We start from the raw sequence: 25107 nt of genomic DNA, 5'->3' as shown, positions 1-25107 counted from the left end.
TATCTATCTATCTATCTATCTATCTATCTATCTATCTATCTATCTATCTATCTATCTATCTATCTATCTATCTATCTATCTGCACTCATATTTCTCCAGCAAGGACTAGCAAGCTGCTGACCCACGAGTTAGGTTGGAATGTTAAGTATCTTAACTGTCTTTGTTTCGGGTAACGGACCATTCCGATATGTCAGACGGTGGTGATACTGAGTGTAATTAACATCGAGATGGAGGCTTGGTCTGAACAATGAAGGGTGATACCTGCCTTTGAAAGCCTTGATTATAACTCAATGATACTAAGACAAGAGGTGTGATAGCTGTCTCGGGATCTCTATAGCTTGACCGAAACTCGCAGCGCCGTTTGCATGGGATGTGCGTGACAATTCCTATATAAATGTCTGTCTGCCCTTTGTGCGGAGAGAACTCAGGAAGCGACTCTTAGTGAGTGCTGAAGAGAACTCTCCTAGCGGTGCACTGCTAATAAAGGTATTTGTTCGAATAGACCTCGTGGCACTGTGTTACTTACAGCGGACAGAAGGGGAAAATTATTTTCGGGACGACACCTCCAGTGCCGGCAACCTCAAAGTAAATCCTTTCTGCAATCTTTCCAGTTTGCTAACACCTTTCCAATAGCAGGGTGACCAAATCTGAACACAATACTCCAAGTGCGTCCTCACCAGCGTCCTGTACAACTGCAACATGAGAAAAGAAATTTTTATGCTCAGTGTTCTGACCGATGAAGGCCACCCTGCCAAAAGCCTTCTTCACCACCCTGTTTACCTGTGACTCCACTTTCAGTGAACGATGTACTTGCATTCCAAATTCCCTCTGTTCTACAACAGTCTCCAGTGCCCTGTTGTTCACAGCATACTGCAAAGGCAGGACTTTCACTCTCACGCTTTACCTCATTTGACTGCACCAATCTTGGATCCAATTAGCTAAATTGCCCTGAATCCCAGTGGCTCTAACGTTTTCGAGCAGGCTCCCATGTAAAGTCTCGTTGAACTGCTCCACCCTCATTGACACACATGAGTCACCTCCTTGTAAATTTATCTCAAATCAGTCAGACATGCCCTCTCCATACAATAGCCATGCTGACTCTCCCTTATCAATCCTTGCCTCGCCAAATGCAGGTTACTGCTGCCATCAGAATATTTTCCAATAAATTCCTTTCCACTGACTTTGGACACTCAGACCTCTAATCACGCAGTTTGTCCCTGCTGCCCTTCTTCAATGAAAGAACCTCATTTCCTGCCTCCTGTCGTTTGGCTCCTTCCCTGTGGCCAGAAAATATTTTTCAAACATTTCACGGCCCCGGCTATCTCCCCCCTTGCATTTTATCGCAGCCTGAGATACACCTCGTTAGACACTGGGGATTTATCCATCTTTAAGCCTGAAATGACATCAAATACCTCATCTGTTTTAATAATACCATGTTCGAGAATTCCACAATCCCCCTCACCGAATTCTACAGGTGCAACATCCTTTCTCCTTTCTGAATATAGACGAGAACTATTTATTGTTAAACAAAAGGGAAAGCAGTTAAAGGAGCAAGTTAGGTTGATTGGGCAGCAGAAGCCCATGAAGACGTAGGTTCAAGGGAAGCGTCTCAGTGTAAGAGTGGAACCTTGAGGTTTTGTCTCAATAGGCTTCGGTATGAAGAGGCGGAGGAAGTGAGCGGAGGCGAAGCTGAGGTTCTGGTATGATCTTTATGTCTTATTCCACAGTAGAGCAGTGGGAATCGCACTCGGGGCAGTGGTGTGCTCCTCTTGTAGGATGTGGGAAGTCAGAGAGACCTCCAATATCCCTGATGACTACATCTGCGAGAAGTGCATCAGGCTGCAGCTGCTTACAGACTGTGTGAGGGAGCTGGAGCTGCATGAACTCTGGATCATTCGGGAAACCGAGGATATAATTGACAGGATTCACAGGGAGGCGCTCACACCTAGGTTGCAGGATGTAGGTGACTGGCTGACCACCAGAAGAGGGAAAGGCAATACGCAGTCAGTACAGAGTAACTCTGTAGCCGTTCCCCGCAATAATAAGTATAGACATATACAAAATATTGAGGGTCAAAGATCGGTTCAATATAGAGTGTGTTCCCCTTAACTGAGGTGTCCATGATCAGAGGGCAGATGTTTAAGGTGGGAGGGGATTCGAAGGAGAACTTTGTTCACCCAGAGAATGATTAGAATCAGGAACGCACTGCCTGAGGGGTTAATGGACAAGAAACACGCCTAACATATAAGCACTATTCAGATCAGGACTTGAAATGCTGCGCAATAGGCCGAGTGCTGGAAACAGGGGTCGGTGTGGTGGGTATCAAGTGCCTGCCACTGACATGGTGAGACAAAGGAGCTGTTTCCGTTGTTTCAGAATGTCCGACACCATCATCTTTTCCCCAGTGGGGGGACGTCCCCTGTACAGCCACTACTGCGATACCCGGTAGAACGGCTCCCTGTGCGTCCACCTCCACAGTACAACACCCTCTGTTTCTCCCCCTCTCCTGAAGACCACTCTCTCCGTGCCTGGGAATCTCCTATAGACCCAGTCCCAGTGCTGAGTCCCGCCCTTCCCACGTAGACCCCTCTCTCTCTCATGAGACGCCTTATTTTAGGTACTGTTCTCGTTTCCTTTCCTTCTGCCCCTGAAATTGTTTCATGTTTCTCACGGCAGCCGCTCTCCGCCTCCGTCTGCTGGTCGGAGCGGCGATCTGACATATCTTTGACTTCGTGTCTGGGCAGTGGGTGATTGCTTGTTGTCCAGTGTGGGCTCCTGGGGTTGGGGTTTTCCTGAAGCCTTCCAGGGACACACGGTGCGGTGACGGTCAGGGTGATTGAATCTGAGGGCAGTTGGTTGAGTTAGTTGGTGAGTGACACCCCAGAAAACAGTGAGCGTGTCTTAGGATAATGTCACTTTTATTTAGGGAGTGCCCAGAATTAGTTTCATTCTGGATTGCGATCGCCTTTGCGCCTTTCTGTAAACAGCGGTGAAACTCACCAGGAAATTGAAATCCCGGGTAAGTTGTTTATATCTGCACTGTTCTCCAGCACTGAAGGACATGAACTTCACGTAAGAGGGAGAAACTTAAAGGAGTTGTGCCGGGCAAGTTTCTTACACAATACAATGACATTTTTTTCATTCTGAGTCTCAAAGTAACCGGTGTTTTAAATTATGTTGGACTTACTGCTGGGTGGGTGCCTGGAACGGGCTGCCATAGGTGGTGATGGAAGCAGATGCGATAGTGGCATTTCTGCGGCTTTTAGACAGACACATGATTATGCAGAGAATGTTTCAATCCGGACTGAGAGCGCTGAGCAATAATTCCGTACAGTTCTGAAAACAGCGCGCCACGCCTCCGGTTATTGAACTCTTCCAAGGTAAGGTTGTATTTGCACTAGTTTAGAGGACATTTACTGAGTTTTCGCAATGTTTGTCCCAGGTTTGAAACTAACGTGTTATCTGCGACCACCCTGTAGATACTCTCATTGTGCTCGGACCTCCCTTATCGACTCCTCGGCCAATGTCTGCTCCTCTTCTGGGAGCTCCTCTGTGGGTTCTGTCTTTGTCCCCCGTCGGTCTGCACCACCAGTAGATCACCTTGGATCAACAAAATTATAATCCAAATGAATTTCGCTCAGTGCCGCCGCTCCCAGTTCCTGGAGCCCTACTGTGGAACCCGCCCCTGTTGTGAGCTCCTCTGTAGACCCCACTGTGTCGTCACATTCAAAAGAAGCTGTTGATTCCTGCACTGGTTCTGGAGAAGTGATTGAGTGTTTCTAACCTTTCTGTCGTTTGCCCGAGTTCATAAAATAATCGAATATTCCCTGGAGAACACCCTCAGTGTGCTGGGATCCGCCCCTCTGCCTGTAGACCTCTGACTCTGTGCGGGGATCTTCCCTGTAGACTCCTCCCTCTGTGCCGAGATCTTCGCTGAACTAGGTCTCCCACTGTGGACCCTCTCCCAGTGACGGAAGCTCCCTTGCCCGTTCTGTTGCTGTTCCCCGTTGTTCTGCCCGCTGAGCTCGTTTCACTTTTCTCAGTGGAGTTGCTCTCTGCCTCCCTCTGCTGGTCTGAGCTCCGAGCTTATTTTCTGTGCGGGCAGTGGGTGAATCTCGTTGTCCAGCGTGGGCTCCTGCTGTGCAGTGAAGATGTTGAGGTTTCACGGAACTGATTAGTCGGGGTGATTGAATCTGAGGGAAGTGGGGTTGAGTCAATTGCAGTGTGACAGCTCCCATCAAACAGGGGGCGTGTCCTGCGATAATATCACTCTTATTCAGGGATTGCCCAGAATTAGTTTTATTCTGGATTGAGAGGGCTCAGCAACACCTCTGGACCACTCTCTAAACAGCCGGGACACACTCCGGGAAATCGAAATCCTCACGGGGAAGTTGTTAATATTTGTATTAGTTTCGCAGAAATATACTGAGCATTCCCAAACTTTTCCGAGGTTGGAAATTGACGGGATATATGCGACCAACCATGTAGACCCTGTCTCTGTGCTGGCTGTTCCCCTGTGGTACATCCTGCTAGTTCTGGGTCTCCCCGCCAGACCCCTCTGCCGCTTCTGGAGGTCCCTTGCATTTCTGTGTTTGTCTGCCGCTGTCTGCAGCCCGGGGACCCGGACTCCGTCATGTGAACGAATTCATGACCTATTTCGGGCCGCCGTTCCTCGTTCCGGGAACCGCGCTCGGGACACCATTGCTAGTTGTTGGACCTCCCCGTTGTCCCCTCTGTGGTGACACTGTCAAAGTCCTCCCAAGTAAGCTGTTTTTTTTAACAGCACAATACAGGTCCTTCGGCCCTCAATGTTGTGCCGATATTTAAACCTCGCTGAAGACTATCCGACCTCTTCCTCCCTCATGTTCCTCTATTTTAAATTCCTCCATATGAAAATCTCGTAATATCTTGAATTTGACGAATGTACCTGCACCACCACCGCCGCAGGCAGCGCATTCCATGCCCCAACCACTCTCTGGGTAAAAAACCTCCCTCCGATATCTCCCTTCAACTTCCCATCAATTATTTTAAATACATGCCCTATTGTATTGAGCATTGGTGCCGTGGGAAAGAGGCGCTGGCTGTCCACTCTGTCTATTTCTCATCCTATTGTGTACATCCTGCCATTAACTTTGTACTTTGTACTTTGTACTCTGCTTTGGAGTTTGCTCTTCCAAAGTGTACCACCTCACACTTCTCCGGATTGAAACTCCATCTGCCACTTCTCAGCCCAACTCTGCATCCTATCGATGTCCCTCTGCAATATTCGACAATCCTCCACACTATCCACAACACCACCAACCTTTGTGTCGTCTGAAAACTTGCCAACCCACCCATCTAACCCCACATCCAAGTCATTAATTAAAATCGCTGAAAGCAGATTTCCAGAACCTATCTTTGTGGGACAACACTATTCACAGCCTTCCAATCTGAATGCAATCCCTCCACCACAACACTCTTCTTTCTACAGGCAAGCCAATTCTGAATCCACACAGCCAAGCTACCCTGGATTCAATGCCCTCAGACCTTCTGAAGACGCCTACTATGTGGAACCTTCTCAAACGCCTTAATAAAATCCATGTAGACCACATCTACTGCACTACCCTCATCCATCTACTGGTCACCTCCTCAAAGAACATATCAGGCTTGTGAGACATGATCTGCACTTCACAGAGCCCTGCTGGCTGTTGCTGATCAGACCAGGATTCTCCAAATGTCCACAGATCCTATCTCGAAGAATACTTTCCAACAGCTTGCCCACCACAGACGTAAGGCTCACTGGTCTATAATTCCCTGGTCTATCCCTACCATCTTTGAATAAACGGACAACACTTGCACCCTCCAATCCTCCGGTGCCATTCATGTGCACAACAAGGACTCAAAGATCCTAGCCAACGGTTCAGCAATCTCCTCCATCGCCTCGCGGAGCATATTCTGTCAGGCCCCGGGGATTTATCTGTCCTAATATTTTCTAACATCTCCAACACACCCTCCCTGTTGATATCAACATGGTCCAGAACATTAACCTTACCAAGACTGTCCTCAGCATCATCAAGGGCCCTCGCCTTGGTGAATGCTGAAGAGAAATATTCATTGAGCACGTCACCTACAGATTCCAGGCACATCATTCCACCGTTATCCCTAATCGGTTCTTACTTTACTCCCGTCATTTTTCTGCTCTCAAATTTGTCACATTTTTCAAAAGTGAAAAATGCCTTGGGGTTTTCCTTTATACTGCTCGCCAAAGCCTTTTCATGTCACCTTCTTGCTCTCCTCAGCCCCTTCTTGAGTTCCTTCCTTGATACCATATATTCCTCAAGATACCTATCTGATCCTAGCTGCCTATATTATTATGCTGCCTTCTTCCTCCTGACTAGATGTTCCACCTCTCTTGTCTACCATGGTTCTTACACCCTGCCTTTTTTTCTCTGCCTCACCGGGACAAATTTATCCCTAACATCCTGCAAGAGATCCTTGACCAACGACCACATCTCCATCATACGTTTCCCTTCAGAGATGTCATCCCAAATCACACTCGCAAGTTCTAGTCTCTCACCTCATAATTTGCCCTTCCCCAATTAAATATTTTCCTGTCCTTATTTCTCCTATCCTTGTCCATGACAATGTTAAAGGTTAGGGAGCTGTGGTCACTTTCCCCCAAATGCTCATCCACTGAGAGATCTGTCACCTGACCCGGTTCATTACCTGATACTAGTTCCAATATGGCATTCCCTCTCGTCGGCCTGTCAACATACTGTGGCTGGAGTCCATCCTGGACACACTTAACAAACTCTGCCGCGTCTAAACCGTTGGTACTAAGCAAGTACCAATCAATATTTGGGAAGTTGAAGTCTCCCATGATAACAACCGTGTTGTTTTTGCACCTTTCCAAAATCTACCTCCCGATCTGCTCCTCAATATCCTTACTGCTACCAGGGAGTCTGAAGAATACTTCCAGTAGAGTAACTGCTCCTTTCTGGTTCCTAACGTCCACCCATACTGAGTCTACAGGGGATCCTGCTACATTATACACTCTTTCTGCAGCTGTAATATGATCCCTGATCAGTAACGACACCCCTCCTCCTATTGTCCGCACCCCATTCCTTTTAAAACACCGAAATCCCGGAATATTTAGTATCCATCCCTGTCCTGGTGACAGCCAAGTCTCTGCAAGAGCGACAATATCATAGTTCCGTGTATTTATCCAAGCTGTCAGTTCATCACCCTTCTTTCTACTGTTTCTTGCATTTAAGTAAATGCACATTAGCTAATACAACTGCCTACTTTTATACCCTATACTCTGCTTCTCCTTTCTCAGAGCCTCTCTCTATGTTAGATCTGGCTTTACTCCATCCACTTCTTCCACTGACCTATCCCTGGGGTTCCCATCCACCTTGAAAACTAGTTTAAACCCTCCTGAACCACACTAGCAAACCTGCCTGCAAGGAGATAGGTTCCCCCTCGAGTTCAGCTGTAACCCATCCAATCTGTACAGGTCCCACATTCCCCAGAAGAGATCGCAATGATCCAAAAATCTAAAACTTTCCCCCTGCACCAACTCCTCAGCCACGCATTCGTCTGCCATCTACTCATATTCTTACCTTCACTATCACGTGGCACTGGCTGCAATCCTGAGTTTGCTACCCTTGAGGTATCTGTGTTGGTTTTAGAAGATAGAACGTGGAACAGTGCAGCACGGGAACAGTAGGTCAGCAGACCCTTTGAGCTAGGTTAACGAGAAGGAGAATCGGGGCAATAAAACAAGAGCATTGAAAATACAGAGGCACATCAGCCAATTACAAGACGGTAAATTATAGCAGAGTGCCCATGTTGGAGCGGCCATTGCAAGGGTGGCCAGTGTCTGAGTGTAGGTGCTGAGGCTTTGGCTTGTGAGGCTTCTGCGAGAGGAGTCTGAGCAGAGGTAGAGGTATGGTGTTTTTAACTCTTATTTTTTCACACATTAGAGATGAAATGGTAGGTAGAGTAGTAGTGTGCCGGTGTGCTCCTGCATGATGAGGGAGACATCCAGTGTCTCTAGTGCCTCGTGCTGTGGGGAGGTGCAACTGGCTTCAGGAATTGGAACAAGATGCACTCAGGATCATTTGTGATACTGAAGGAATCAGAGATAAGAAGTTTAACGGGTTGGTCACACCTGAGGTGCAGGCAGCAGGAAGCTGGGTGACCAGCAGAAAAGGCAAGGGGACTATTCCCCGTGACTATTCCCCTCACTAACCAGTATACCTCCTTGGAAACTGTTGGGGCGATGATCTCACTGGAGCAGCAGCAACAGTCAGGTCTGTGGCTCTGTGCCCGGCTTGGAGGTTGAGGGGGAATTGATGCAGTCAGACTGAGGGATAGTGCCAGGAGAGTTTGTTAGCTGGGTGCAGACAGGAGATTCTGTGGCTGCAGAAGAGACAAACGGTTGGGTGTTTCCTCCTGGGTGCCAGGGTCAAGGATGTCTCTGAGTAGTTGCAGAACATACTCAAGGGGGAAGGCAAACAAACAGATTTAGTTGTACACATTGGTACAAACGACATGGGTAGGAAAAGGGATGAGGTGCTGCAGAGTGAGCATAGGAACTGAGGAAAGAAGATAAACATCAGGACGTCAAGGTTAATTATCTCTGGTTTAATCCCTTTGCCAAGTGCCAGTGAGGGCAGGAATAGAAGTATAGGCCAGATGAATGAGTAGCTGAGGATCTGGTGCAGGTGACAGAGATTCATGTTCTTTCATCATTGGAATCTCTTCTGGAGCAGAGGTGACCTGTATGAGGGATATCGGTTGCAGCTGAACTGGAGGAGATCAAATATCCTAGCAGGAAGCTTTGCCAGTGCCATTTGGGCAGGGTACAGATGCTACAGGCGTGACAGAGGTGCAGGTAAGAGAAGAGAGGGAGTTGCCTTTTGATGACGGAGGACATAATAACAGTACTGCAAGAGGATATTCCTGAGGGATCATCCGATGACTCCATATCATAAGACCTCAAAAACAAGGAGAGCATGTTCACTTTGATGGTACTGTATTATAGGCCGGCAGTAGTCAGCCTGAATTAGAGGTGCAGATGTGGAGGGAGATTGCAGATAGTTGTAAGAATAATAGGGAAACATTGCTAGGAGACTTTTACCTCCGCCAACATTGACTAGGATACCAATAGTAGAAAGGCTTTGGACAGGGTGGAGTTTGTTAAATCTGTCCAATAAAGTTTCCTAAATCAATAAATAGAGGGCCCTACTGGAGTGGGCACAATACTGGACCTCCCCTTGGGGAACAAGATAGGACAAGTGACTGATGTGTCAGTTAGGGTGTACTTTGTTTTCAGTGACCATTCTTCCATTCATTTTAAAATATTTATGCCAAAAGGTAGGACAGGTCCACAGGGGTAGGTCCTAAACTGGGACAGGGCCAGTTATGTGGGCATTAGGAGGGATCTTGCAGAGGGCGATTGCGTGAGACTGTTTGCTGGCAAAGGTCCGACGGCAAGTGGGAGACTTTTCAAAGTGTGATATCAAGAGTCTAGGGCCAGCATGTCCTTGCTCGGGTAAAGGGAAAAGCTTACAAGTTGACAGAACCATGGCTGACAACAGATATTGAGGGTTTGGTCAGGAAAAAGGAAAAAGGTTTAGGCATTTGGGAATAAGCGAATCCTTCGATGACTATACTAAGTGTACGAGAACATGTAAGAGTGAAATCAGGATGGCAAAAAGAGGGTATAAGATGGATCTGGCAGACAGGGTTAGGTAAAATCCCAAGATATTTTAGGGGTATACAAAATGCAAAAGGGTGGTTAGTGAGATAATAGATCCCCTTAAAGATCAGCATAGCCATCTATGTGTGCAGCCACAGAAGATGGGTGCGATTTGTAATGAATATTTCTCCTCGGTCTTTACTGTGGAGAATTGATGGATGCGAAAGAAATGAGGGAACTGAGTGATGATGTCTTGGACCACATAGAAATTACCATGGCGGGGCGGTATTAGAGGCCTTAAAGAGCATTAAGGTGGATAGATCCCCAGGGCCACACAGAGTACAACCTTCGACCTTGTGGCAAGCTAGGGAAGAAATTATGGTGGCCCTTGCAGAGATATTTGCTTCATCTTTAGCCACAGGCGAGGATTCGTAATACTGGAGGGTGGTTGATGTTGTACTATTATTTAAGAAGGGCTGCGAATACAAGCAGGGAACTACAGACCGGTGAGTCTGACATTAGTGGGTAAGTTACTGGTGGGAACTCTGAAGGACACAATCTGCAAACATTTGGATAAGCAAAATCAAATTAGGAATAGTCCGCAGAGCTTTGTGCATGGGAAATCGTATCTGACAAAATTGCTAAGTTTTTTGAAAAGGTAACCAAGAGGAAAGATAAGGGTTGGGCAGTGGGAGTTGTCTATGTGGCATTCAGCCAGGCCTTTGACAAGATCCCTCATAGCAGGCTGAGCTGTAAGGTTGGATTGTATGAGATGCAGGAGAAAAGAGAGAGCTAATTGGATTTACAGTTGGCTCGCTGGTAGGAAGCAGACAGTGATTGTCAACGGCTGTTTCTCGACTGGAGCCCTGTGACTAATGATGTGCCACAGGAGTTCTGCCGGGACCATTTCTGTTCGTTATTTATTTTAACGATTTGGATGTTAATCTACAAAACTTGGTTAGTAAGTTTATGAATGAGACTGAAATGTCAGAGACAGTGAAGAAGGTTGTCAAAAATTACATGGGGATCTTGGTCAGGTCGGTAAGTGGGCCGAGGATTCGCAAATGGTTTTCAATGTGGACAAATGCAAAGTGTTGCATTTGGGGAAGTCCAAACAGGGTAGGATAATAATGGACAGGCCCTGGGGATGGTTGTGAAACTGAGGGGCCTAGGAAGATAAGTGTACAGTTTGATAAAAGCAACGTCGCATGTTGCAGGCCAGTGAAGACGGCGTTTGGCATTCTAACATTCAGTCAGGGCATTGAGTGCAGAACTTGAGTATTGGTATTGGTTTATTATTGTCACTTGTACCGAGGTACAGTGACAATCTTGTCTTACAAACCGACTGTACAGGTCAATTCATTGCACTGTGCAGTTACATTTAGTTAGTACAAAGTGCATTGATGTAGTACAGGTAAAAACAGTAACAGTACAGAATAAAGTGTCACAGAGTAAGTGCAGTGCAATAAGTTGCAAGGTCACAACAAGGTAGATTGTGAGGTCATAGTCCATCTCATTGTATAAGGGAACCGTTCAATGGTCTATTCACAATGGGGTAAAAGCTGTCCTTAAGGCTGGTGGTACGTGCCCTCAGGCTCCTGTATCTCCTACCGGATGGAAGAGGGGAGAAAAGAGAATGTCCCGGGTGGGTAGATTCTTTGATTATGCTGGTTGCTTCACCAAGACAACGAGAGGTAAAGACAGAACCTAAGGAGGGGAGGCTAGTGTCCGTGATGCACTGGAATGTGTCCACTACTCTCCGGAGTTTCTTGCGGACCTGGGCAGAGCAGTTGCCGTACCAAGCTCTGATACATCCAGATAGGATGCTTTCTATGGTGCATCGGTAAAAGTTGGTAGGATTCAATGGAGACAAAACACATTTCTTTAGCCTCCTGAGGAAGTGGAGGTGCTGGTGAGCTTTCTTGGCTGTGGCATCTACGGAATTTGACCAGGACAGGCTGTTGGTGATGTTCACTCCCAGGAACTTGAAGCTCTCAACAATCTTGACTTCAGCACCATTGATATAGACAGGTGCATGTGCACCGGCCCCTTTCCTGAAGTCAATGACAAGCTCTTTTGTTTTATTGACATTGAGGGAAAGGTTGTTGTCATGACACCATTACATTAAGCTCTCTATCTCCTTCCTGTACTCCAACTTAATGCCGTTTGAGATACGGCATACAACGGTGGTATCATTTTCAAACTTGTAGATGGGAGTTAAAGCAGAATCTAGCCACACAGTCATGAGTGTATCGGGAGTAGAGTAGAGGGCTGAGGACGCAGCCTTGTGGGGCACCAGTGTTAAGAATAATCGTGCCGGAGGTATTGCTGCCTATCTTCACTGATTGTGGTCTGCTGGTTAGAAAGTCAAGGATCTAGTTACAGAGGGAGGTGTTGAGTCCTAGATCTCGGAGTTTAGTGACAAGCTTGCTTGGGATTATTGTATTGAAGGCAGAGCTGTAGTCAATAAAGAATAGTGTAATGTATGTGTCTTTACTGTCCTGATGCTCCAGAGCTGAGTGGAGGGCCAGGGAGATAGCATCCGCTGTAGACCTGTTTCGGCGATAGGCTGTCTCGTAGGCTGAAGTTGATGCGTGCCCTGACAAACCTCTCAAAGCACTTCATGATGGTGGATGTCAGAGTCACTGGTCGGTAGTCATTGAGGCATGTGTCCTTGCTTTTCTTTGGTACAGGGATGATAGTGGTCTTCTTAAAACAGGAGGGAACCTGAGTTTGAAGCAGGGAGAGGTTGAATATGTCCACAAATACTTCTGCCAGCTGATCAGCACAAGATCTGAGCACACGGCCTGGGACACCATCTAGCCAGGTGCTTTCCTCGTGTTCGCTCTCTGGAAGACTGATCTTACATCAACCACTGTGATCACAGGTTCATCTGCGTTGGTGGCTGTCGGGGTGGATGGTGACAATCCACTTCACTTTTGTTCAAAACGCACATAGAATGCGTTAAGTTCATCAGGAAGGGATGCACTGTTTTTAGCTATGCAGCCCGGATCCGTCTGTAGCCTGTTATGGCATGTTAGCCCTGCTATAACTGGCAGCTGGTTAGGGACTCTATTTTGAGTTGGTATTGCCTCTTGGCGTCCCAGATAGCTTTGCAAAGGTCATACCTCGATTTATTGTACAGATCAGGATCCCCAGAATTGTGTGCAGCAGCCCTCTCCTTCAGTGGAGTGGATCTCCCTGTTCATCCATAGTTTCCTGTTTGGGAACACCCGTATTATCCTTTTTGGTACACAGTCCTCCAGTGGATAACTATATGGATCAGAAGAGTTCACAAGATCACAAGACAAGGGAGCAGAAGTAGTCCATTTGGCCCATCGGCTCTGTTCCATACAGGGGAAAAAAGAAAAAGAAATGAGAAATTGGTGAGGGGGGACAAAAAAAACTATTCTAACCCCTTATTTCCGGTCTTATCCCCATATCCCTTGATACCCCGACTAATTAGCTATCTATCTATCTCTTCCTTACACGCCTCCAATGATCTGGCCACTGTTGTTCGTGGCAAGGAATTCCACAAATTCACCACCCTCTTGCTGAAGAAATTTCTCCTCATCTCTGTTTTAAACCTGTACCCTTTAATTCTAAGGTTGCGCTCTCTGGTCCTGGACTCACCCACCAAAGGAAACAGCTTGGCCACATATACTCTGTCCAGTCCTTCCAAAATTTTAAATGTTTCTATGAGGTCCCCTCTCATTCTTCTGTGTTCCAGCAAGTAGAGTCCAAGAGCTGACAAACGCTCATCATACGTAAACCCTTTCATTCCGAGAATCATCATTGTAAATCTCCTCTGAACCCTCTCCAACGTCAGCACATCCTTCCTAAGATATGGGGCCCAAGACTGTGCACAGTATTCCAAATGAGGTCTCACTAGTGCCCCGCAGAGCCTCATCAACGCTTCCTTACTTCTATACACTATAGCTCTCGAAATGAATGCCAACATAGCATTCGCTTTCTTCACCACCGATACGACCTAGTGGTTAACCTTTAAGGTATCCTGCACGAGTACCCCCAAGTCCCTTTGTACTTCCGTACTTTGAATTTTCTCTCCTTGAATTGGCTTGCATGTAGAAAGCAGAGGGTTATGGTGGAAGGAGTGCCCTCGGATTGGAAGGCAGTGACTAGTGGTGTCCCGCAGGGATCGGTTCTGGGACCTCTACTTTTTGTGATATTTATAGATGACTTAGATGAGGGGGTGGAGGGCTGGGTTAGTAAGTTTGAGGACGACACTAAGATAGGCGGTGTTGTGGATAGTGTGGAGGGCTGTCGGAGCTTACAGAGGGATATTGATAGGATGCAGAGCTGGGCTGACAAATGGCAGATGGAGTTCAATCCGGAGAAGTGTGAGGTGGTACACTTTGGAAGGACAAACTCCAGGGCAAAGTACTGGGTAAATGGCAAGGTAGTTGGCAGTGTGGAGGAGCGGAGGGATCTGGGGGTTCATATTCACAGTTCATTGAAAGTTGCCTCACAGGTGGAAAGAGCAGTTAAGAAGGCCAATGGGATGTTGGCTTTCATAAATCGCGGGATTGAGTTTAAGAGCCGCGAGGTGATGATGCAGCTTAGGCCAACTCTAGTTAGGCCACACTTGGAGTATTGTGTTCAGTTCTGGGCGCCTCATTATAGGAAGGATGTGGAGGCATTGGAGAGGGTGCAGAGGAGATTTACCAGGATGTTGCCTGGATTGGAGAGTATTGAATATGAGGAGAGGCTTAAGGTGCTAGGGCCTTATTCACTGGGAAGGAGGAGGATGAGAGGAGACATGATTGAGGTATATAAAATATTGAGAGGAATAGATAGAGTAGACAGTCTGCGCCTCCTTCCCAGGGCACACGGGAAGTCTATGCTCAAGACGAGAGGTCATGGCTTTAAGGTAATGGGTGGGAGGTTCATGGGAGATGTCAGAGGGAGGCCTTTCACCCAAAGAGTGGTTGGTGCACGGAATACACTGCCTGGGGTAGTGGTGGAGGCAGATACATTGAACAGGTTCAAGAGCTTGTTGGATAGGCATATGGAGGAACGTGAGATAGAGGGATATGCCGGACGAAGGGATTAGGTAGTGTGAGGGTGGTCTGATGGACGGCACAACATGGTGGGCAGAAGGGCCTGTTTTGTTTTGTATGGTTCTATGGTTCTATGGTTCTAGATAATAATCTGCCAGTTTATTTCTGTTTCCAAAGTGTACAACTGCACATTTCTCAACATTGAATCTCACCTGCCATTTCCTTGCCCATTCTCCTAAACTATCTAGTTCTCTCTGCAACCTTCCTATCTCCTCAGTACTCTCTACTCCTCCACCTATCTTGGTGTCATCCGCAAACTTAGCCACAAAACCATTTACTCCATCACTCAGATAGTTAATGTACAAGGTAAAAAGAAGCGGCCCCAGCACCGACCCCTGTGGAACACCACTAATAACCAGTAGACAACCAGAACAAGATCCTTTTATTCACACCCTTTGCTTCCTGTGTCACGACCCAGCAACAAAAGAAACACACTGAGCATGATTTAGTGTTAAAGACTATTTTATTAATTACTACTTATGATAATACGTAAAATAAAAGTAAAAATGTTAGTATGTTAGAATTCAAAAATGTTAAACCTCGAACGTTAACCCCAAAACTAAACTCCTCGTGTGTGTGTGTGTGTGACAAAGTCCAAACCTCCCAGTTCAGGAATGGTTCTTAAAGTTCAGTTCCGCAAGCCATAAGGTGAAACATGAGCAAGGGCTTCTTCAACAACCACCATTGTCTGAAGATAAGACGTAGATGTAGAGAACATAGGGAGAGTAAATACGAAATCCAAATGTTCCACGATGGAACCCAAACGACACTCCAGTGTTTACTCGGTAGTGACTTCCTCACCCCGAAAAGCATCCGAATCGTGGTCATCCACACAAATACCTCTTTCCTTCTACAGGTCAGCAACAAAGTGAACTCCACCGGATTACTTCCAACTTCCATACATGGATTTGTGTCAAACACAGTTATTGTTTCTCATCCATCGATAGAGAAAACAAGCAGGCTGGTGTCTCTCTCCCTTCTCTCTCTCTCTCCTTCTTCTGACTTCTTCAACAACGTCATTACATCCTTTATCTTCTATTGACGTAAGCACGCCCCACACACACATACATACACACTCTATCTTAAAGGGACTTTCACTGAGTCCGTAACACCTGCCAACCAGCCAATGCTCCACCCATTCTGTTATCCTACCTGTAATTCCATGACCTCTCAGCTTATTAATCTGTCTCTTATGCGGCACATTGTCGAAGGTCTTTTGAAAGTCTAAATACACATTTACCGCCTCTCCCTTATCCACCCTACCTGTGATTTCTTCAAAAAACTCCAATTGGTTGGTCAGGCAGGATCTTCCCTTCATGAAACAATGTAGGCTAAGACCTGTCTTGTATTGCACCTCTAGGTATTCCATAACTTCATCCCTGAGGATCGATTCCAATAACTTTCCCACCTCCGACGTCAGACTAATGGGTCTGTGATTTCCATTATGCTCCCTCCCACCTTTCTCATACAGCAGAACTACATTTGCGACCCTCCAGTCCTCCGGAACCATGCCGGAGTCTATCAATTCCTGGAAAATTATCACCAATGCCTCCGCTATTTCTAAAGCCACCTCCTTCAGAACCTGGGGATGCACCTCATCCGGTCTGGGAGACTTATCAGTCTTTAGTCCATTTAGTTTTCATAGCACCTTCTCTTTAGCAATCTTAACTGAACTCAGTTCCATTCCGTGAGACCCCTGTCTAACCGGTATACTGCTTATGTCCTCCACAGTGAAGACCGATGCAAAATACTCATTTAGTTCTTCTGCCATCTCTTTATCATCCATTATAATCTCTCCCTCACCGTTATCGTTTGGTCCTATATCAACCCGTGTCTCTCTTTTACTCCTTATATATTAAAAGAAACTCTTAGTACCCTTCCGAATGTTATCTGCCAACTTCATTTCATAATTCATCTTTTCTTTCCTAATGACCTTCTTAGTTTCTTTCTGAAGGTTTTTAAAAGTTTCCCAGTCTTCTGTTTTCCCACTAATTTTTGCTTCCTTGCATGCCCTCCCTTTTGCTTTTATTTTAGCCCTCACCTCTCTCGTTATCCACATTTGTGCCTTTTTTCCATTCAAAACCTTCTTTTTTCTTGGAATATATCGCTCCTGCATTTCCCTTATTACTTGTAGAAATTCCTTCCATTTCTGCTCCGCCGCCCCTCCAGCCAGCTTACTCTTCCAATCAATTTGGGCCAACTCCTCTCTCATACCACTGTAATTTCCTTTGTTCCACTGAAATATCAATACACCAGTTATCAGCTTCTCCTTCTCAAATTTGAAACTGAACTCAATCATATTGTAATTACTAGTTCCCAACAGTTCCTTTACCTTTAGTTCCCTAATCACCCTCCGGTTCATTACACGGCACCCAATCCAAAACAGCCGATCCCCTGTTGGGCTCGTCAACAATTTGCTCCAATAAACCGTCCCATAGACATTTCACAAACTCACTCTCCTGAGATCTACTGCCTTTCTGGATTTCCCAGTCTACCTTCATGTTAAAATCCCCCATAATTATCTTCATGTTGTCACTCTGGCACACTTTTTCTACTTCAAACTGCAACTTATGGTCCACACCCACACTGCTATTAAGGGGCCGATATATAACTGTTACTAATGACCTTTTACCCTTGCTATTTCTTAGCTCCACCCATATGGATTCCACCTCTTCTGACCCAATGTCCTTCCTTTCTATTGATTTTATATCATTACTAACCATCATGGCCACACCTCCCCCTCTGCCTACCCGCCTATCCTTCCTATACACTGTGTACCCCTGGATTTTCAGTTCGTAATCACATCCGTCATAAAGCCATGACTCGGTGATTGCCACAATGTCATATATATTAACCTGTAGTTGTGCCACTAGGTCATCTACTTTATTCCTAATGCTACGTGCATTTAAATATAGTACATTTAGTACCGTATCTGCTATTGATTTTGTTGTACTTCCATTGTTCAGAAAATTATCCTGACTTTTCATCTGCCTGTCCTTCTTACCATCCTCACTACACACTATCTTGGACATGTTTCTATATACCTCGTCCTCTATCCTAACATCCTGTATCTTAACACCCTGATTTGTTGCACTTCTATTGTTCAGCAAGTTAACCTGACATCTCACCTGCCTGTCCTTCTTGCCATCCTCACTGCACACTGTCTTGGACTTGTTTCTATAAATCTCCTCCCTTACCCTAACATCTTGTATACTAACATCCTGGTTTCCATCCCCCTGACAGATTAGTTTAAACCGTCCCCAACAGTTAAATTAAACATTCCCGCCAGGATATTGGACCCTTTGGAGTTTAGGTGTTAGTGAATGGGTCATGCATCCCCCATAAAAGGTCCCAATGATCCAGAAATCTGAAGACCTGCCCCCTGAACCAGTCATTCAGCCACACATTCATCTGCCAGATCTTTCTATTCTTTCTACCGTTGGCACGTAGCACAGGTAGTAGTCCTGAAATTACCACCATTGAGGTCCAACTTCTCAACTTTCCCCATAACTCCCTGTATTCCTCCTTCAGAACCTCTTCACTTTTTCTACCTATGTCATTGGTACCTACATGTACCAAGACTTCTGACTGATCACCCTCACCCCTCAGTATTCTGGACCCGGTCCATGACATCCCGTACCTTGGCACCAGGGAGGCAACACACCATCCGAGATTCATCGTCGGTTTCTCAGAATCTGTTATCCGTACCCCTCACTATAGAATCCCCAATAACCACTGCATTTCTCTTTCCCCGCTGGACCACAGTACCAGGCACGGTGCCAAGGTCCCAGTTGCTGTGGTCTTCCTCTGTCAGGTCATCCTCTCCAATCGAATCTAAACTGAGATACCGATTTTTGAGGGCGACCACCACAGAGGTACTCTCTACAAACTCTTTGTAACTCCTGTCTATTTCCTGCTCGGTCTCCCTAATCAGCCGAAGGTCACCGAGCTAGTGTTCCATATTCTCAACACGTTCCTTGAGGAGCTGCATCTCGGTGCACTTTGTGCAGATGTAGTTATCGGGGAGGCTGGTGGTCTCCCAGGGTCCCCACATCTGACAGTCCAAACAAAAGACCAATCCCAGATGCATACTTCCTAAGTACAACTGAGATAATTAAATAAACTAATAACTTACCCCCTCTCCATAAATCTCGCCTCTTACCCGGTCTTGCCGAAGACCGTTGAGCCAAAGCCCAACCACTCTGCTCCCTCTCACTCAGCTGCCCGCTCCGACGCTGCCCGTTGGAATCGCCCGCGCCCTTCCGAGTCACTCGCCGCTATCCCGAACGCTGGAAAGAAAAAAAATCTCACTCCTCGTTAGTTTCCGGCACTCTCCGCTCTCACGCCGCTGGGTTTAGAGGGATATGGGCTAAACGTGGTCAAATGGGTCTAGTTTGGTCAGCACCACTGTGGGAAGCTAAAGAGGAAATTTCAGGAGCCCTACCTGAGCTTTTTGCAACACTGCTCTCCTCTGGCGAGGTGCCAGAAGGCTGGAGGGTAGGAAATGTATCATGAATTGTTCTGGGATCTTGATCAGTTAGGTAGGTGGGCTGAAGACTGGAGAATGGAATTTAATTCGGATAAGCACGAAATGTTACATTTTGGAAGGATAAATCAAGGTCGGACTTTCTGTACATTGAATGGAAGGGCCCTGGGTACTGTTGCAGAACAGAAGGTACTTGGAGTACATTTGCATAGTTCTCTTAAAGCGGAGTCACAGGTCGACAGGGCAGTGAAGACGGTTTTTGACATGTTTGCTTCACGGTCAGAGCATTGAATATATGGTAGGTTGTGTTCCGGCTGTACAAGACGTTGGTGAGGCTGCACATGGAGAATTGTATTCAGTTCTGGTCACTCTGTTATAGGGATCATATGGCTTAACTGGAAAGACTGCAAAGAAAATTTACAAGGTCTCGAGGGCCTGTTATAGGGAGAGGTGAGACAGGCTGGGCCTTAATTCCTTGACGAGTATGAGACTGAGGGGTGATCTCATAGAGGAATGTGAAATCATGAAGGGCATAGAGAGGGTGTGTTTTTTTTTTCCAGGATTGGGGAAATGAACACCACAAAACAAGATTTTGTTCGAGGTGAATCTGAGGTAAAAACCTGGGGGCAACCTTTAAAAAGCAGGTGGTAGATATATGGAACGAGCTGCCAGAGGAAGTGGTTGAGGCAGGCACATTAGAAACATTTAAGGAGTATTTGCACAAGAATATGAATGACAAAAATTCAGAGGGATGTGGGCAAAGTGGTGGGGAATGGGACTATCGTGAATATACATTTTGGTCGGCATGGACACCTCCAGGCTGGAGGGCGTTTTTCTGTGCTGTACATCTCTGACTATGACCATGGTCGGTGTGGATGAGCTGGGCGGAAGGACCTGTTTCTGTGCTTTATCACCCTTTGACTCCATGATTCTGTAACAGGTCCCTGACCCAGTCTGTCGCTGTCGACTGTGATGCCAATTTAACCTGCAAATCTTTTGAAGATGTCTTTGAGTATTCTGAAAGTGACTGCAATTTTCCTGAGATATCCGTGGCCTAATCGGATATCTGTGGCCTCCCCTACAGACCCCTCTCTCTGTGCCAGGGTCACAGAATGTAGGTGGCATGATTAGGCAGTTTGCAGATGACACCAAAATTCCTGGTGTGGCAGAATGTGAAGAACAGATTTCCAAGATTATAACAGGATCAGGATCCTCTGGGAAAATGGACAAAGGGAGCGGTTGGTGGAATTTAACTCAGACAAGTGCATAATGATGCATCTTGGGAAGTTTGAATCAGAGACTTGTACAGCACAGAAACTAGCTCGTCTGCAGAACTTGTCAATGCTGACCAAGTTGCCCACCTGCGCTCGTCCTGTTTGCCACAATCCCTCCACACCTTTTCCTACCCATTTACCTGTCTAAATATCTTTCAATTATTGTATTTGCACCTGCCTCTTCCAATTCCTATATTAGCTCATTCCATGTACCCACCACCCCTTAGGTCCTCTTTACCGTCTCAATTTAAACCAAAGCCCTCTAGTTTTAGACTCCCCTATCCTGGAAAAAAAAGACTGATCATTCATGTATCGATGTCCCTCATGATATTATAAACCTCTCTATCGTGACCCCTCAGCCTCCTCCTCTCCAGAGAAAGTAAAAGCACCATCCTATCCAAACTATCCTTATAACCTCAAGCCCCCCAGTTCCAGAAACCTCTTCGTGAATATGTTCTGCACCCTTTCCTTGAACGTAGAGCAGTACAGCACAGGAACAGGCCCTTCGGCTTCAGATGTTGTGCAGAACTAACTAAATTATTAATTAAATGCTGAACTAAACTAATCCCGTCAGCCTACACAATACCCATAACCCTTCATTGTCTGCACATTGATCTGCCTATCTGAGAGCCTTTTAAATCCCACTATTGTAATTGCTGCCACCACCAGCCTTGGCAGTGCATTCCAAGCACCCACCACTCTGTGTGTGTGGGGGGATCCTTCCCGTACATCTCATTTGAACTTGCCGCTTCTTACCTTTAAATTTATGACCTTATATGATGTGTCATTTTGACCCTGGGAAAAAAGATACCAGCTGTCTCTCTATTCCGCTCATAATCTTTATCCGGTATTCCCTCATTCTCCACCACTGCAGAGAAAACAACTCAAGATTTCCAACCTCTCCTCATAGAACGTGCCCTCTGATCCAGGAAGCATCCTGGTGAACTTCTTCAAAGCCTCCACATCCTTCCCATAATGTGGTGACCAGAACTGAATGCAATAGACCAGATGCAGCAGCCTAACCAGAGTTTTATATATCTGCAGTATAACTTTCTGACTCTTGAACTCAATGCATCGACTAATAAAGGCAAGCCTGACATACATCTTCTATACACCTTATCAACCTGTGCAGCTACTTTCAGGAAGCTATGGACTTGGACACCAAGATCCCTCTGTACATCAAAACTGTTAAGGATCCTGCCATGATCTAGCAGGATCTGTCTCTTTACATTTGATCTCCCAAGTGCAGCAGCTCGCACTTGTTTGGATTAAACTCCATCTGTCATTTCTCTGCCCATATCTGCAAATGATCGACAACTGAGCTGTATCCTTCGGCAATCTTCTGCACGATCCACAAATCCACCAATATTTGTATTGTCTGTGAATTTACTAACCCATCCATTCACATTTACAGCCAAATCTTATCACATCTTCCTACAGCTGGGTGGCCAGATCTCCACATAGTACTCCCGGTGTGGTCTCAATAACGTCTTGTGCAGCTGTAATATGACATCCCAACTCTTGCACTCAATGCCATGACTGAGGCAAGTGCGCCAAGCGCTTACTTCACTGCCCTGTCTACCTGTGGCGCCACCTCCAGGGACCTGCCCATCACTGATTTCCTTTGCACGTATCCGACAGAAATTCCAGCTGCCCCTCCCTTGGTCCACTCTCCCAGCTGATGTGGATCCTGCTGTAATCTGAGACAGCCTTTATCACTGTCAACTGCACCGCCAATGTTGCTGTCATCTACAAACACACTGAGCATGGTCCCTCCATTCTCATGCAAATCGTTAATGTAGATGAGAAAACGCAGGGGACCTGCAGAATGCCACTAGTTACAGGTCTCCTATCAGAAACCCGACCCTCCACAGCCGTCCTTCGACTCGGAACCGATTTTAAATCCAATTTAAGAGCTCACCCTGGGTCCTTTGTGATATCTCGATGAATCACCTCCCCAAACTAATAAACACACTTTCCTCTTTCAGAGAGCGATGGCTGGCGTTCTGTCCAAGCTGCACAACAGCGCCCAACATGTGAAAGATCTGGCGGCTGCTTATCTCCGTGATGGTGAGAAGGGTCGTCAATCGGACATCGAGAGAAAATCCAACCAGTTCGCCAATGTACAGCTTCGGATTGTGGTGATGGGTGAATCCGGGTCGGGCAAATCGACCCTGATCAACGCTCTGCGCGGGTTGGATGAGGATGAAGAAGGGGCTGCCCCAACCGACTGTACGGCGACCACCACTGAAATAACACCCTACCCCCACCCCACCCTCCCTAACGTTCACTATTATGACTTTCCCGGACTGAACACGGTCAAATTCCCAGTGAAAACGTTTATGAAAAAGACCAACTTTGCCCAGTATGATTTGGGCATCATTGTGACCGGCTCTCGGTTCACGGAGAACGACCAGTTACTGGCCAAGGCGCTGGAGAAGGCGGGTAAACCCATCTACCTGGTGCGCTCCAAGATCGACGAAACTGTCAGGTCGGAGAGGCGCAGGAAGGGTTACAACCAGGAGGAGACGTTGCAGCGTGTGAGGGAACAGTGCATCTCCTCACTGAAGGCGGCAGGGATACAAGAACCTCGCGTTTTCCTCTGTTCCGCCTTTGACCTGGATCAGTACGACTTCCCCAAGTTAAAGGAAACCGTGGTGTCCAATCTCTCGGAGACTCTGTAGAATTTATTCCTGGTGTCTCTCCCCAACACATCCAAAGTTGCGATGCTCTGCAGCCTTTCATCCAGAGCATGGCCATCGGCTCGGGGGTTCTCGGTGCAGTTCCCGTGCCGGGTTTGTCCCTTGTCTGTAACCCTTGTCTGTAACAACCTTGTCTGTTTCCTGACCATACGGAAGGACCTGGGTCTGGACGATCGGTCTCTGGGCAAACTGGCACTGAACGTGGGGACAAGTGTGGCGGAGCTGCGGAGAGGTACCGAGCACGTCTTGGTGTTCGGGGATATCACCCGGGAGCAGGTGATATTGTTGCTGCAGAGAAGCACAGTGGCGGCGGCGCTGAAAACTGCAGATCTCTTCCTCGACTTTGTCCCCTTTGTCGCAGTGCCCAGGTCCCGAGAAAAATTCTCGTTAATCCTTTGTCCAAGTATTATCCCTGTTATCCCCTGTACAAAAAGGTATTCATGTTCCAACACCCTTGGAAGTATCTCTGTTGACCTCTCCCAAGGAATATTCGAGAACCTCTGTTCCACGGCATGTCCTTGTTACACAATCCTGATATCTATGACACGGCCTCAAAGTCTTTCTCATACCCTGTCCTCAGGTGAATTCATTTTACCCCCTCGCCCTGCCGGAAGTATCCCTGTTACGCCCATGTCCGGGAACTGGTTCCCCTCATTTACTGCCTGACCCACTGAACAGTCCCACCACTTCCAGATTTATCTCAGATTTGCAGCATCTACAGCACTTTGCTTCAGAATGCCTCACAGTTTAATTTTCATTCAGTAATCCTGATGTGGATGTTTAAGGCCCTCCTATCGCACGGATTGTCACCTGTCTGACAATCCTCTCCTCTGAACTGTTGTGTATTTACAGGGTTTGATTATTTTGTTTCTGATTTCCAGCACTTGCAACATTGCGCTTTTGTAGTTTCAATATTGTGATCCTGACGTCCGGATAAAGTGTTGGAATGTTGGTCATTCCCCATCGATCTGTGGGAAATGTCACTGGGTGCAGTGGGGGTGTGTTCACTCTGAAACACAATTGGATGGAGCTGCAATCTCTCAACAATGGCCACCCTCGGGCTGACTGTCTTTCCACTGACCAGGACAGGCACTGTCTTGAAGAAGGGTCCTGACCCGGTACACTGAATACCTGCTTTTCTCCAAGGATGCTGCCTGGCCTGCTGAGTTCCTCCAGCATCATCTTGCTTTTCATCTCGATTCCAATATCCGCTGTCCTTTGTTTCTCTGTCACTGTCTTTCGTGTGAGACATTATCATTGGAGGGTACCGCCATTATCTGAAACCCCACAGTCAGACCATCCATATCCTACCCACTGTTGGCCACCTCTGTTCTGGTGGACACCCCGACCCCTGTCCTGTGTAAACTATAGCATTTGGGCAACGCTTACATCCTGCCCTCTTTTTAGTGCCGGCTACCACAGTGGACAACCATTGATCGAAGCTGAGTAACGGTAGGGTGCCCTGGCGTTTTAACCGGTGCCCAGAATTCTTCAGGAGAAGGAAGCGACTGAGGAAAGTACACAGGTTATTGCTCATCACAGTTGCTATCAAAACAAGCTTTAGCTGGAAGTGGACGTGTTGGATGGAGCCCAGCTCAGGCAGTTGGAATGAATGTCCTGTCTCATCATGAGGTGTGTGGATATCCGAGCCCTACGGTAGTTCTGTGTCCCACTGCTGTGTGGATTCTTTTATTCATTTCCAGCATGTGTATCATTCACAGTGCCAGCATTTATTACCTTGGACTGTTGGTTCCTCCGTTCAGAGTGCAGAAGCCCAAGAATGTTCATGATCACCCACACTGATCCTGCCTTCAATTCCAATGCATTCAGTTCACTGAACTTTAATTCATCAGCCCTACTGGGCTGGCATCGGATGGCA

The 25107-nt window shown here is 46.7% G+C and overlaps 1 protein-coding gene across 1 annotated transcript; it reads left to right on the top strand.

Annotated features, from left to right (window-relative positions):
• The first annotated feature begins 1688 nt into the window (after window positions 1-1688).
• LOC127568034 (T-cell-specific guanine nucleotide triphosphate-binding protein 2-like) lies at window positions 1689-23210 on the top strand. The gene is made up of 2 exons (XM_052011283.1): window positions 1689-1700; window positions 22515-23210. Exon 2 carries the CDS (start codon window positions 22521-22523, stop codon window positions 23208-23210), a length of 690 nt encoding a protein of 229 aa, XP_051867243.1. The 5' UTR covers window positions 1689-1700; window positions 22515-22520.
• Window positions 23211-25107: the final 1897 nt, after the last annotated feature.

The sequence above is a fragment of the Pristis pectinata genome, chromosome 3 (genome assembly GCF_009764475.1).
Source record: "Pristis pectinata isolate sPriPec2 chromosome 3, sPriPec2.1.pri, whole genome shotgun sequence".
Lineage (NCBI taxonomy): Eukaryota > Metazoa > Chordata > Chondrichthyes > Rhinopristiformes > Pristidae > Pristis > Pristis pectinata.
The sequence above is the reverse complement of the archived record's forward strand: the minus strand, read 5'-3'. Positions and strand labels throughout refer to the sequence as shown.